Here is a 13,295-nt window from a genome sequence, read left to right as displayed (position 1 = left end):
AGTTTTGCTACAGTGCCTCATTTGACTAATAAATAGTCTCTTCTATATTGTTGCTGTTCACTCATAAAGATACTGCTGTTCCATTTTAAAAGGTAGAAGTGCTTGGTAGGGAGCACGTGGTACTATCCCTATGATCTTAAGACCAAAAAAATCTAGTAGTAGTGCATTAAAAAATAAGAAACCAGTAATTAAAAAATCGTATCTCTTAAAAAAATCTAAGCTTTTTTCTTTTTTTTTTTTCAATTAATTTTATTAGGGCCATCTTTCTGAAGGATTGGTTACTAAATGGTACAGATCGCCCCGTCTTTTGCTTTCTCCTAATAACTACACTAAAGCCATTGACATGTGGGCTGCAGGTTGCATCTTTGCTGAAATGCTGACTGGGAAAACCCTCTTTGCAGGTGAGTAGGATAAAAATGTGTGTGTGTATTCTTAAAAGGAGTGGTACTGCTTAATTATCTCCCTATCAAAATGTTGATTCTCATGGCTAGTATCAATAGTCATTGACTATCAGGATATGCTATATTATTATGCAGTTATATAAGCAAACTGTAAATTGATGTACTTGTAAATCAGAGTATGTTTTAATTTTTGTTACTCTTACTGATGTGTATTTAGATAAATATCACAATTTAATTTAGTACTGGCATATATGGTAAATCTGTCTGTAATTAGGTTAAGCTAGACTTATTGAGGGCCTAAGAAGTGTTCTAAATACATGTATCTTAGTGAATTGATGTGTTTTAGTAAATTGATGTATCCAGGGAATATATGAGGATTATGAATGCCCTGAGTATCATATTCATAAAGATTTTTTTTTTTAATGTGGTCAACCTAGTCATTTCTTGGTTCTTTATATCTGAAATTATGAAAGAGTAGCCCTTTTTTCCCTATTCCCATTTTTCTTATCTACAGACCGACCTGACCTTTGTTTCAGTGGTATAGGGAGGACTCTTAAGATCTGAAATTTAGTGTGGCATACCAAAGAAGTGTGTAACCTCCAAATGTTTCTGGTAAGATAGGAAGCAATGCTCTGGTGTCATTGCGTGCATCTACATCAGTGTTTTGATTAGGATGAGGAGCAAATTTGTGAAGCAGATCTCTTGATGGCCATCCTGCACCACATTGCTGACTTAGCTCAGTGCACAACCTAGAGTCTTTGTAGATAAAATGAAACAGCCATTTGCACTGCAGGAGATCACCCGATGTGCTCCACCTGCTGATAGGCATTCAGTCTGTGGGAGCAGATGAGCTAGTCTCAAGTAAACCCCTGAAATGCTTATTTTGTGTGCACCCTGGGGCCTCAGCAGCAGCTGTCTCATTCAGGCTCGCATTGGATTTGCTCCTGTTGGTCTAAATTACTGGGGTGATACAGATGAAACCTCTAAGAACTGAGCTTGCATTTCAGCGTTCACGTTCCTTTAGATACATGTGGACTAAAAAGCACACCTCTGCAGTAATTCTTAGCTTTGTACGTCAAGGTAATGAAATTGAGAGCGTTTTCCCATTAAGTACTATTAATGGAGTACTGTCACCTTGAGATCATTATTTTATAGGAGTGGTGATTAACATGCGAAGAGGCTTTTCTTAACTTGCAGTGAGTTGCTAACTCTTTGAGTTACTAACTATTGGAGTAATGTCCCCAGTGTATTAATTGCTCAACTGGTAAGATATTTATTGGGCTTCCACTGCATCAAGCACTTCTACTGCAAAATAGTAAAATAGTGGGAGAAAGTCTGTAGATTTCAGCATTCAGCATAGATTGATTACAACTGCTAGCGTTTTGGGTGGGGTTTTTTCAGTAGCATTGGTATTTGACAAAAGTTTTTATTGGTCTAATAGTGAGTTATATTATTATTGTTATTAATATTAATATTTTAAACTCAGTCTTAGTAACCAAAATCCTAAGTTTATAGGCTCATTTATGTGCCCTAATTGCCTTGTGTAGATACCTAGAAAAGTATTTTTAGATATGGATGTGTTCCTCTGATAATTTAGCACTGCCATAGTTTTCTGATCTAAAGAGTGGACTTCTTAACGTCATGCATTTGGAAAGGGAAAATGGTTGGAGATATGACAGTTAGCCTGTCCTGAAACTCTGCATAAAATTCTTTTGCCAAGTTGTTTGGATGGCTTGATTTTATTAACTTGCAACTTCCTGTCTACTTCTGAACCATCCCTTGGGAATCTTGCTGTCTGGAAAGCTGATGGGAATGGGAAGGAAAAATGAAGATTAAAATTGCAGAATACCTGACACGAGGGAGGGAAGAGAAGTTGAGGCAGAGGAATTCAATAGCTATTCCAAACAACTTATGTAATTCTTTCTTCTAAATGAATAGTTTAAAATACTCGTTTCATTTATAGTGGAAAGAAAGCTGATTAATTTGTAGGATGGAAATAATGATACAGTAGAATGTGTTTTCCAGCAAATTACAGTGTAACATCTGATAGCTTACATCAAGCAATTTGTAGTAGTCTGAAGTAGGAGGGCAAAACTGCTTTTTCCATCCAGCAAATAATAAGTTAACAGGAGGCCGTACTGATTCGCTTGGGGAATGTAGGTCTTGGAATTTTCTGTAGTGACTTTGCCTCAGCTTTTCGTTAAGTCCTCTGGCAGATGTGCGGTAGGCTGTCCAGTGCAGACTGCCGTGCAAACTGCTGAAGTGTACTGATAGTGTGTAGATCAGGAGATGATACAATCTCTTTCTGGCCCCACTTATTTTTGTGTTTAATGTCACATGCATCAGTGTCGTTGATGATTGCCTAGAGCTGCTTGGTGAAACACTGGCATGCAAATAATCCCACATGGTTTCATCTGCTAGTTGAATCTCTGGGGTGCTACATGCTTCTTGGAGCTAAGCAACGAATTGAGGTAGACAAGCTGTATTTCTGGGTACTCCAACGTTAACACTGGTATTGAATATAGATGCCATTCAAAATTCACCTGCTGTATGGGCCCTTACAGTTCTTTACCCAGGGAAACTTCAGATAGTGCTAGAAGTGCACTATAATCTTAATCATAATACAGTACTTCTTTTGTTTGGTGGTTTTGTGTTTGGGGTTTTTTTGTTGTTGTTAAACAAGGTTATACTGCTTAACTGGCAGGTGATTTTTGTCTTGCACCTGACAGTAATATAGGGTTTCAGAGTAGAATATTAATACAAATGGCTGTGGCCTGTAAGATCTCTTGCTGAGCTAAACCACTACTGTTTTTGTTAATAAGGGACATATAATTCAAAGTGAGGTCGAGTATTGAATTCATTAGGTGGATCAGTTGAAAGGGGAGGATTGCAGTATATAGGATATAACAAAAAGATAAAGTGTTGCTGTAGAGTACCTCATCCATGGTGAAAACATCCTTGCAAAAGCTTAAGGTTAGGTCACTTTATCTGTGTGTAGCAGCTCTGTAGTTCTTCATATGCTACAGTGTTTTTGAGAGCTCTTCAGATTTATTATCATTCAAATTTAGAACTTCAGCCTTTCCTCTGTTGTAAGAGATAAGTTGTCTGCTGAAAATAGCTGCTCACAGCACAAAATTTCGATATGCCTTTCACATGCAGGGAGCAGAAGTGTTTGAAGTTGAAATGGCTTGTATTTTCTCTTGGTACTTAGGTGCACATGAACTTGAACAGATGCAGTTGATTCTAGAATCAATTCCTGTTGTACATGAGGAGGACCGTCAGGAGCTTCTCAATGTAATTCCAGTTTACATTAGAAACGATATGACTGAGCCACACAAACCTTTAACTCAGTTGCTTCCAGGCATCAGTCCTGAAGGTAAGTAATTAATTCAGAAAAAAAAAAAAAAACTTCCTGTATTTCAAAATCATAAAATAGTGAACAACAATGTGTGTGATTGTTAAAAGCAAATTTCAGTTACAAGCATCTGTGCATTCTCTGAAGAAGGATTGTCTTCTGCTGTAATAAGAGACTATTTGCTTGATAGCTACTTGGTCATTTTTGGAGTAGAATTGTGAGTCTCTGGTGGAGCTGTTTGCACTGGAAGACCAGTTGAATTGCTCTATTTTGAGACAGTGGCCTTCTAAATATAAGGGGAGATTGGAATGCAGTCAGTATAAAACAACTGTCTTTCAGATCTTTTTAAAAGAAAGTCCCCAGCAGTGTTTCCTGATAGGAAATATCAGATACTGATTCAGCTCGAAGCATTCTATCTCTTAGTATTTTTTTCCTGTTTTAAGTTAAATCATTGTTGATTTTAGATTTGACCTCTACTTTTCTAGCTTTCCTATGGCTACAGGATGCATGTTTGGCACTGTGGCGTCAGTAGCTGATACTTTGCAGGTGGCTACTTTTAAGCAAATGTACACCTCTAGAGCAAAGCACTGTACTGTATTCTTAAATTCCAGATGTCTGAAATGCCATTTTTCTCCTATTTAATGATAACTTTTTCTCCACAGCGCTGGACTTTCTGGAGCAAATTTTGACATTTAGTCCCATGGATCGATTGACAGCAGAAGAAGCTTTGTCCCATCCTTATATGAGCATTTATTCCTTTCCAACGGATGAGCCTATTTCGAGTCATCCTTTTCACATTGAAGATGAGGTTGATGATATTCTGCTGATGGATGAAAGTCACAGCCATATTTATAATTGGGAAAGGTAAATTTATTACTTACTGGGGCATATAACATAACTGAATGGTCGTGTGCTCGAAGTGATGCTGCTTCATGGGCATAATTTCCTTTTCTGTTTCTTCTTCATAAGTTGACCTGAGAATAAACTTTTCCCTTATAGGCAATGCAACGTTGTTGGGTTTATAATTCGTTAGACTGACTTGGATATGCTGATGCATTCCTGAGATGCACTCAGGACTCTAGAATCTAAAGTTAATCTCTCCATTACTTCTTTCCCCAAAATGTTTCTCTAAAAAATAAACTCTAAATGAAGAGAGGTTTTTTTAAGTATGATTGTCTTGTCCAATGTTTAGCTCATATAATAGTGAAGGGATTTACGGCAGTCATTTAAAGTCAGTTAAAGACACTTTAAGGAAGAGTTCTGTAAATGGAGTGAGCTATTGTACATAATTCTGGACTTAAATCTTTCAGATGTGCATATGAGGATTACTTTATGCCAGATTAAATTTAAAACCTGGAAGAGGTACCCGATTGGACTGAGGAAAAACTTTATCTGTGTTGAACTGTCGTGATTCTGTAAGGGAATTTCTAAACTTAACTGTCTCTGTCTTGGGAGCTGGAAGACTGTGTTTTAGCTTCTAACACTTAGGAAATTGTTTTACAGATACCATGAAAGTCAGTTTTCAGACCATGACTGGCCTATTCATAATACCTATGAAGCTGATGAAGTTCAGCGTGATCCAAGGGCTCTTTCTGATGTTACTGATGAGGAAGAAGTGCAAGTAGATCCTCGCAAATATTTGGATGGAGATCGTGAAAAGTATCTGGAGGATCCTGCCTTTGACACCCACTTCTCTACTGAGCCTTGCTGGCAGTATTCAGATCACCATGAAAACAAGTATTGTGATCTGGAATGTAGTCACACTTGTAATTACAAAATGAGGTCATCTTCATACCTAGATAACTTAGTTTGGCGAGACAGTGAAGTTAACCATTACTATGAGCCCAAGCTTATTATAGATCTGTCGAACTGGAAGGAACAGAGCAAAGAAAAGTCTGATAAGAAAGGCAAGTCTAAATGTGAAAAGAATGGGTTGGTGAAAGCTCAGATAGCACTTGAGGAAGCATCACAGCAACTTGTTGAAAAAGAAAGGGAGAAGAATCAAGGATTTGACTTTGATTCATTTATAGCAGAAACCATTCAGCTTAGTTTACAACACGAGTCTACTGATGTTGATAAATTAAATGACTTGAATAGCTCAGTGTCTCAAATAGAGTTGAAAGGATTAATATCAAAGTCAGTAAGCAGAGAGAAGCAGGAGAAAGGAATGGCTAATTTGGCACAGTTAGAAGCTCTGTACCAAACTTCTTGGGACAGTCAGTTTGTAAGTAGCGGGGAGGAGTGCTTCCTCATAGACCAGTTTTGTTGCGAAGTAAGGAAAGATGAACAAGTTGAAAAAGAAAATACTTACACCAGTTATTTGGACAAATTTTTTAGTAAGAAAGAAGATGCTGAAATGCTAGAACCTGAGCCAGTAGAAGAGGGGAAGCTTGGGGAGAAGGAGAGAGAAGAGAGCTTTCTCAGTAACAGTGGAGAACTCCTCTTCAACAAGCAGCTTGAGGCTATAGGTATTCCTCAGTTTCACAGCCCTGTTGGTTCGCCACTGAAATCAATACAGGCCACGTTAACGCCTTCTGCTATGAAATCGTCTCCCCAAATTCCCCACAAAACATACAGCAGCATTCTGAAACATCTAAATTAAAACACTCAGCAGACATTTCTTTTATATTCATGAGATGTGTTTTGTCTTTTTTTATTACTAGTGTAAGTAATTTTTTTACTTGATTCAGACGGTGTAATTTTGGTATGGATTTCATTAGTTTTCTGTTTACCATTGTTTTTACAATCCAGAATTACTTTCTATACATGAGTTACTTTTGTTTTTTAACTGGCATGTCGTTTGCACACAAAATTAAAGAATAGAGCAAAATAATGCAAAATGCAGGAGGTAACAAAAAATGCACTAAACCAAGAAAAAAAAAAAAACACAAAAACATTCTCTCAGTAAAACAGTGTCCATGTTTTGCAGAAAAAGAACCTTGCCTTGAAATTTACACAGTGAGACTGTACATAATTGCATGAAAATATCTATTTTTCCCAAGACATTTTTTCATTCATGCGTATTTTAGAGTTTTTCATACTGTACACATTTCTTAGACACATGATACCAGCAGCAACTGAAATGAATGCAGAATTTGGTACGCATGTGTTATCTACCTCAAGGTAACAGCAGTATGTGGCAAAACATTAACCACCCATAGTGCTTCTCATTATGCACTTCTATTTAGCCAGCATTATTGTAGTAGCTATTCTTACTGAAAATCATTCAATATTTATAAATGTTCCGGTATGCATTCTTTATAGTGAAGTGTTAATATGCAGCACTTTTATTTATTTTAGCAAATAAGTATATTTCTGTAATTATAGAAAGTCAATTTTTGAGTTACTTTTCAGATAAAAGTTTTTGTTTAGCACTATGGTTTTATTGCCTACATAGCTGGATATATATTAACATCGGCTTATTCTGAGGCTATCCAATACATTTTTTTATTTTCATTTTTTAGTTTTCATTTCAAGTAAAGCACTCACTGTGTATAGGAATTTGTAATTGGAGGTGCTTGATCTCTACAAAAGAAATTAGGAATTGCTTTATTATCAAACGCTCCTAGAAGTCTTAATTGTGTTCATTTTTAAAAAGAATTTTGTAATGTTAGTTGTGTGCATGGAAATAATTAAGGTACAACATTACTGTAGGTTAAAGTTCTATATGGTGAGACATTTTGTTTTTACTGTATGTTTTTACTGAATGATTCCTGTCCCGCTCCCACCCCCCCTCAAAAGCAAGCATGAATAAAATTAGGTTAAATATAGCATGTAGCATCTCGGTCTTCTGAAAATTTGTTTTACCTTCTGATTTTTTGAAATACTGGATGTATCATTGGCTCCCCTGTTTAAAACGAAAAACAAATAAAAACATGGCCAGCAAGAATGCCTGTTGTTTTCCTGATGCTTTGTACGATGACAGATAAAGAGCTGCTAAGGCAGACCTGCTTGCCTGCGCTCCCTATTGCGAGGTGCTCAAGGAAGCAGGAGAAGCTGTCTTGCGGTCCGCCTTGGCTGCAGCGCACTGGAAGGAGACTCCAGGAGTATACTTCTGTCCCGGTGCCTACAGCCCGTATTGACGAAAATCTTGGGTAAGGGTATGGCTATGAAAGCGTGAGTGTACGGTAGTGTCAGTAACCATTTTTGATGAAAACACAGTTGACTTCCAGAGAATGAGCATAACTGTTTTATCAGCGTTTTAGGGGGAATAGTGTTGAAGTGGAAAAGCTGCCGCGAGCGTGCGTGAGCACCTTTGTATCACAGGCAACCCGGAGCAAAGGTGGTTGTGTGGGTCTCGGCCAAGAGCTTGTCTGGAGTGCCTTCACAAGGAAATTTCGGGAGCAGGACCCAGGTAACTCCTATGGGATGTTTCAAAACGTGCAGATCGGGTCTCTGTTGCAGCAAGCCCCAAGAACAGTGTGTATTTCTCTTCCCGTTCCCTCTGTCAGAGCCATTCCTGAGGGAGCTAATTAGCCGTACAATAAAGCTCCATCTTTTGGCAAACTCCTACAACTTTTTCCATGATGGTGTCTTAGTTCCTCCAAATTTTCCACCCCTCCTCCCCTGCTCCTCTGGCAGGTGGCACAGCTGCAACTCACCTAAAAAGGAGCTGCCCCTTCAGCATGGCAGAAAACGGTCCCTGGGGGAGGTGGGGCTGTGTGTATGTCCTTGGGCACGGTATGGGAATGCTTAGGTAGCCACATCGATCGGCATGCGTGGGGCTGTAGGGAGGGGGAAACGGCTGGTTGCCCTCTCTCCTGGGCAAGGGACTGATTTGAAGTGGTGTGGTAGGTTTGGGATTTTTTTTTTTTTTTCAGAGATTGGATGAAAGCAGTGGGTGGGAAGTGCTTAGAAACTGAAAACAAAATTCAGCTTCAAAACATCATGTGCAAATGAAGTCTTTTTTTCTTTTTTTTTTTTTCCCTCTAAGAACACCAATCAAACTCAATGGTACTTAAGAAGCCTGTAATGGTAGAAAGGGAACATTTTACACTGGAAAAGAGTCAAGTGTGGAGCTTAAATCCAGCGCAGTGCTTCACTGCCTTTGCCTTCTCTTCATGCTGGGGCAGCAACGCTGTACCGGCACTGGCGGCTGCTTCGGTGAGAACCCTGCTCTCCTGCGGGGCTCCCTCCACATGTCATGGCGGGGTACAGCTGGGCCGTCTGGCTTGTTAAGTAGAAGTAATTCCCTATGTGGAGACGACTAAAGAAAGTAAAAGTGCTTCATAAGGACCATGCAAAGTGAAATCTCCTGCCAGAAAGTGAAGATGCTCTGAGCACGGAGTGGGGTTCTCCCTTGGCAAAGTACAGGCTCTCACGGGGTGTCCCCAGTGGGTGGAAGGTGGTTTCTGTCCCGCACTCATCAGCCATGCCCATCCCTGCAAGGAAAAAAAAAAAAAATAGGACAGTTACATGTGTAGCCCTTTGGCTGTGACCTAGTAACTGAATTGTCTTTAAAAACAAATTATGGAAGAGGCTTAAATTATTAAGCTAGATAAAGGGACCACTGCTTCTTGCCAAGGTGCTTGCCAAGTGAAATGGAACACCCTTATTTAACAACAAAGCAAATAAGAAATGAGGATGTTAAACATCATCTAAAATTACCTTTTCTTCTCTATGTGGCCTTTGGTTAAAAGGCAGCATTTTGAAGTATATCTAACTTGAGCTAGAAGAGGTGATGTTTACCCTTGCTGAGCAGACCAGGACAGAGGTACTGGTACTGTCATCACGTGAGATCTAGTAACTGCAAACTGGCATGGTGCTGAACAGTTTCTTCTGATCAGGAGTTCTCAGTCACGGTCAGTTAGCTTTCTTACAATTATATTTAATTTTAATTAATCAAGAGTTACTACATATAATCTCAGCTATTTCCATGGGGCTGCCCACGCTGCTGTTGGTGGTACGGTCGCAGCAGGAGCAGCGCGCCTTAGCTGGTCTTTGCCTGGAGCACAGCTGGTCTGCTGGGGCTGTCGGCTGCACACCAGTTCTGCGAACCAGTGGGGAACTGGGGCAGCTGGGCAGTCCCGCAGAGCCGGGTGGGCTCTGCCCCGCTCGGCAGGAGAGCCTAGGTCTGCCGCAGCTGGTCCCCTGCCTACAGATAAATGCCTGTGCCTTGGTTTACTTTGTTCTCCTGTCGCCTTGCTGTTGCTTTTTCTGTGCTGTAGCGGCCCTTAGGAGCGTGCCCGGTACATGCATTTAAAGCCTCGCTAAGGTCTCACTTTGGTCTGGCTTATTGCCTGGAGGCGTTGGTTTACCAACAGGTTTTTAATGCCTTTCTTACAGGCGGGAGGCTTCTTCCTGCAGAGTTTTTCTTCCGTATGGGACTAATGTTGCTCTGGAGCTGTTTTTCGCTATTTTTTTCTGTCCCCTTTTAAACTCTGCGATAGTCAGGGGTAGCAAGTTTTGCCAAGTGTGGACTTCCATCCCCTACCCTACCGGCGCGTATACTGCAAAACACAGCGAATTGTGCTTAGGGCCCTCAGGAATTCAGCAACGTGCTGTGGGACGGATTATTTCTGGGTATCGATAGAGGGGAAAAGCATCCTTGAACTAAATCTGCTCTCACAAGTCGTCTTTATTTATACTCACATTGCTTTTCTGTTGCTGGGATTTGGAAGCGCTTGTCAAGCCTTCAGGTAGGTTTTACAAGTAATTAAACAGCAAACTGTCCTCGTGCTTCCGAAGACGCAATCCTGAGCAACAGCAGCCCTGAACCAATTTGTTCCCTATTCTTTGAATTATTTTGGGGCTTACAAAATCCTGCAAATTCTTGTTTGTTGTTCTGCCGCTGTTTGCGTCAGACTTGAGCTGAACAACCTGGGAAGTAATGCCGCGGGGTATTTAGTAACAAGCAAATAATCCAGATCACCGCTGGCACCAGCGCTGGCGGGCTCCCGTTCCAGGGCCTCTATATTTAAAATGGTTATCTGCTTACTCCGAGCGCTATTTGAGAACTCCTTAAAATATTGACTGTTGAAAGGTTCGGTGAACTTCTTTTGACCGAGAATTAGCATCGCTGATAAGGTGATTTGCATGCACCGCACCATGTGTGGAGGGAGCTCTGCCCTGGTGGCCCATGTGGACGTGGTGATAGCCAGGTACGGCCGCGCTCTGCAAATAGCTGTGTCAATAGCCGCGGCGGTCACGTAACATCACTGGCTTCTCTCTGGAATCTGGCTATTGCATCCTGACTGCAAAGCAGCCCTTCTATAGTGAACTCTGATAATAAAATTCCTCTTGTAATCTATGCGCCGGTCTGCTGCAGCCAAAATTACTTTTAACCTTTATGTCACCCAGCCTGGATGTTCTTTATGTGTGGTGTGGAACAGGAAAGTGTGATTGTTGCAGTTGGGGGTGGGACAGGGAGCTTACGTCTTGTCCGGCTTCGGAGCCGGCGATGCCATTGCCTTTCACAACCCGCTCAGCCCCCCCAGCTTTGGTTCCCTGGTTGATGAAATAAAAGGGTGGAGGGCGCCGAGTGAGCCATGGCTATACGGGGAGGGACGCGGGGAAGGGCTTCTCCTGCCTTAGTGGGGGGCTTGGGTTAATCTACGATCACTGATAATGCGCTCCATCGGTGTTTCTAGGGTCATTACTAAATTGGTGGCAGATGGTTTGTTGTTTTTGTTTTTTTTTTTTTTACAGTTTTAACGTTTGTTTCCTAATTGGTAGAAGGCTGATATATTTTGTCCTAATTTGGTACAGTTCCCCATTGCTTGTGGTTTTGCTTACGCTTTTGATTTTTCCAAATTTCTTGTACACTTCTGCTTTAGGCTTATTATATTCTTCTAGTAATCGTTCATGGCTGAGTACAGTCCAAGACGTGTGGGTGATCTGCCTGCTTGGTTAACGATTGCTGGCTGCTCTCAGGATAGACGCGAGGCCTAATAAAGCACAGGCTCTCCTTTATATCCGAGCGTTGCCGTGTTCCTCAAGCCATGCCCCGAGGCTCTGGGGCTGTGCAGCCTGGAAGCTTCTTTGCCACACTAATCCCACCGTGGCTGATGGTAGGTAAGTATAAACCTTATTTTTCTGCATCAGCATCATCTCCACGGCGTCTTCCCAAAAAGGTGTCTCCACACCACAAGTGTAGCCAGGGCAGAGTTTCTGCTTTACACGGCGGCTGATCCTGGGACGCGCTTCTGGTTTGTGGCTCAGGCTTCAGCTATGGATGCTCCAAACCCGGACTTTTGCAATAAAAGGACATTTTCTCATTTTCGTTCTTGGGGATGTTGTCCAGACTGGATTAGAGCTTAAACCTTCAGTGCTAGAGGCTGCAGCAAAACAACATTTCCATTTAATGTCTGTCTGAATTTTATTATTTTTAATCATTTAAGGCCATAGACCTGAATGACAGATTTTTTGTGACTTCTGTGTTTGTTTGGATATAGATTTAACCAGTACAGTTCTTGAAATAGCTGGATAACTAGCAGAGATGTTTTCAAAGCCTATGATCAAGAAAGCAGGTGGATTCAGCTTTTATTTTGTGTTGTCTGTCTCAGATTTTTTCTGCTAGTACTACCAGAGTCTCTCAGCAAATTTGATGTTGACGCATACCAAAAGATTAAGTTACTTCTACATATTAAATTAGCTTTTGGACCCTTACGTGTGATATTTCACTGATTTTCCATGATTCTTTATTTTCGTCTTCCTTGCTTTATGCAGAGAGACCCCCAACTGTTGGAGTCTCTCAATTTTACATCCCACCTAGCCCTTGACGCCGCGAGGTGCCGGTCTATACAGCTACTGCAGCGCAGAGCGGACAGGAATGTCCCTTGGGTATTGCTGGCACTTACAGCCGTATTTCTATTGACCTTGCTACCTGCATCATCTAGAGTACAGCATCGACTTCCAGCGAGACAAGGTACAAAACCTCACCGTGACTGGCCTAGGGACCCCCGCGGGGCGAGGAGATTCATCATCCAGGACACAGGGAATCCAGGAGTAACGCAAACCCTGAAAGACCGAGCGGAGCCGTGGCAAGCTGGGCAAGCCACCGAGCAGCTCCCAGTTCACAGCTGCCAAAAATCCACCGCTGGCGAGGAAGAACATGGAAAAGTCTGGCTGCCCATACCTGTATGGCTCTTGGATAGTTTAGTCGGTACCTTGCTTCGTTCCTCTTGTCCTGATAAAAGCTTAATGGTGTCAAAAGGAAAGCAGGTTTTTTCGGTTCTTCAGCCATCATGGAGCAAAATATGGAAGCACAGAGTTGCCTGAGCCGCTTAGTGGCTGAGTGAACGCCAAAGGACTTGGTGTGAAGCGGGCGGTTGGTTGTGGCGGGGGTTTGGGTACCAGTGCCGGCAGTGCGGTGGAGCCAGGAGCAACTGCGGGAGAGTCCGGCTCCTCCTCCGAAGTGGTGGCGCATCCCGGGGAGGAGATTTCCACCCCGCCTGCCAGGAATGACAGCCTGCGTTGGCAGGGGCAGGAGGGAAAATATGATGGGGAACAGGGAGGTTAAATTACCCCCGTGAAAACAGGATGTTGGGAAGCTGGTCGGGGAGCGGGGCTGTGGGGCGCTGCCGGGAGCAGGGGTCTCT

General features: G+C 41.8%; 1 protein-coding gene across 2 annotated transcripts in view; it reads left to right on the top strand.

Moving 5' to 3' along the window:
• MAPK6 (mitogen-activated protein kinase 6) overlaps positions 1 to 7,645 on the top strand; it is a 30,783-nt gene extending 23,138 nt beyond the window's left edge. For both annotated transcript variants that reach the window (XM_082488757.1, XM_082488756.1), the window contains exons 3-6: positions 257 to 401; positions 3,613 to 3,777; positions 4,419 to 4,620; positions 5,260 to 7,645. In XM_082488757.1, coding sequence (XP_082344883.1) covers positions 257 to 401; positions 3,613 to 3,777; positions 4,419 to 4,620; positions 5,260 to 6,358 — 1,611 coding nt within the window. In that variant the 3' untranslated portion in view covers positions 6,359 to 7,645. The remainder of the gene's footprint in view (positions 1 to 256; positions 402 to 3,612; positions 3,778 to 4,418; positions 4,621 to 5,259) is intronic.
• The last annotated feature ends 5,650 nt before the right edge of the window (positions 7,646 to 13,295 follow it).

This window comes from Vanellus vanellus, assembly GCF_965231255.1.
Source record: "Vanellus vanellus genome assembly, chromosome: 11".
NCBI classification, from domain to species: domain Eukaryota; kingdom Metazoa; phylum Chordata; class Aves; order Charadriiformes; family Charadriidae; genus Vanellus; species Vanellus vanellus.
The sequence above is the reverse complement of the archived record's forward strand: the minus strand, read 5'-3'. Positions and strand labels throughout refer to the sequence as shown.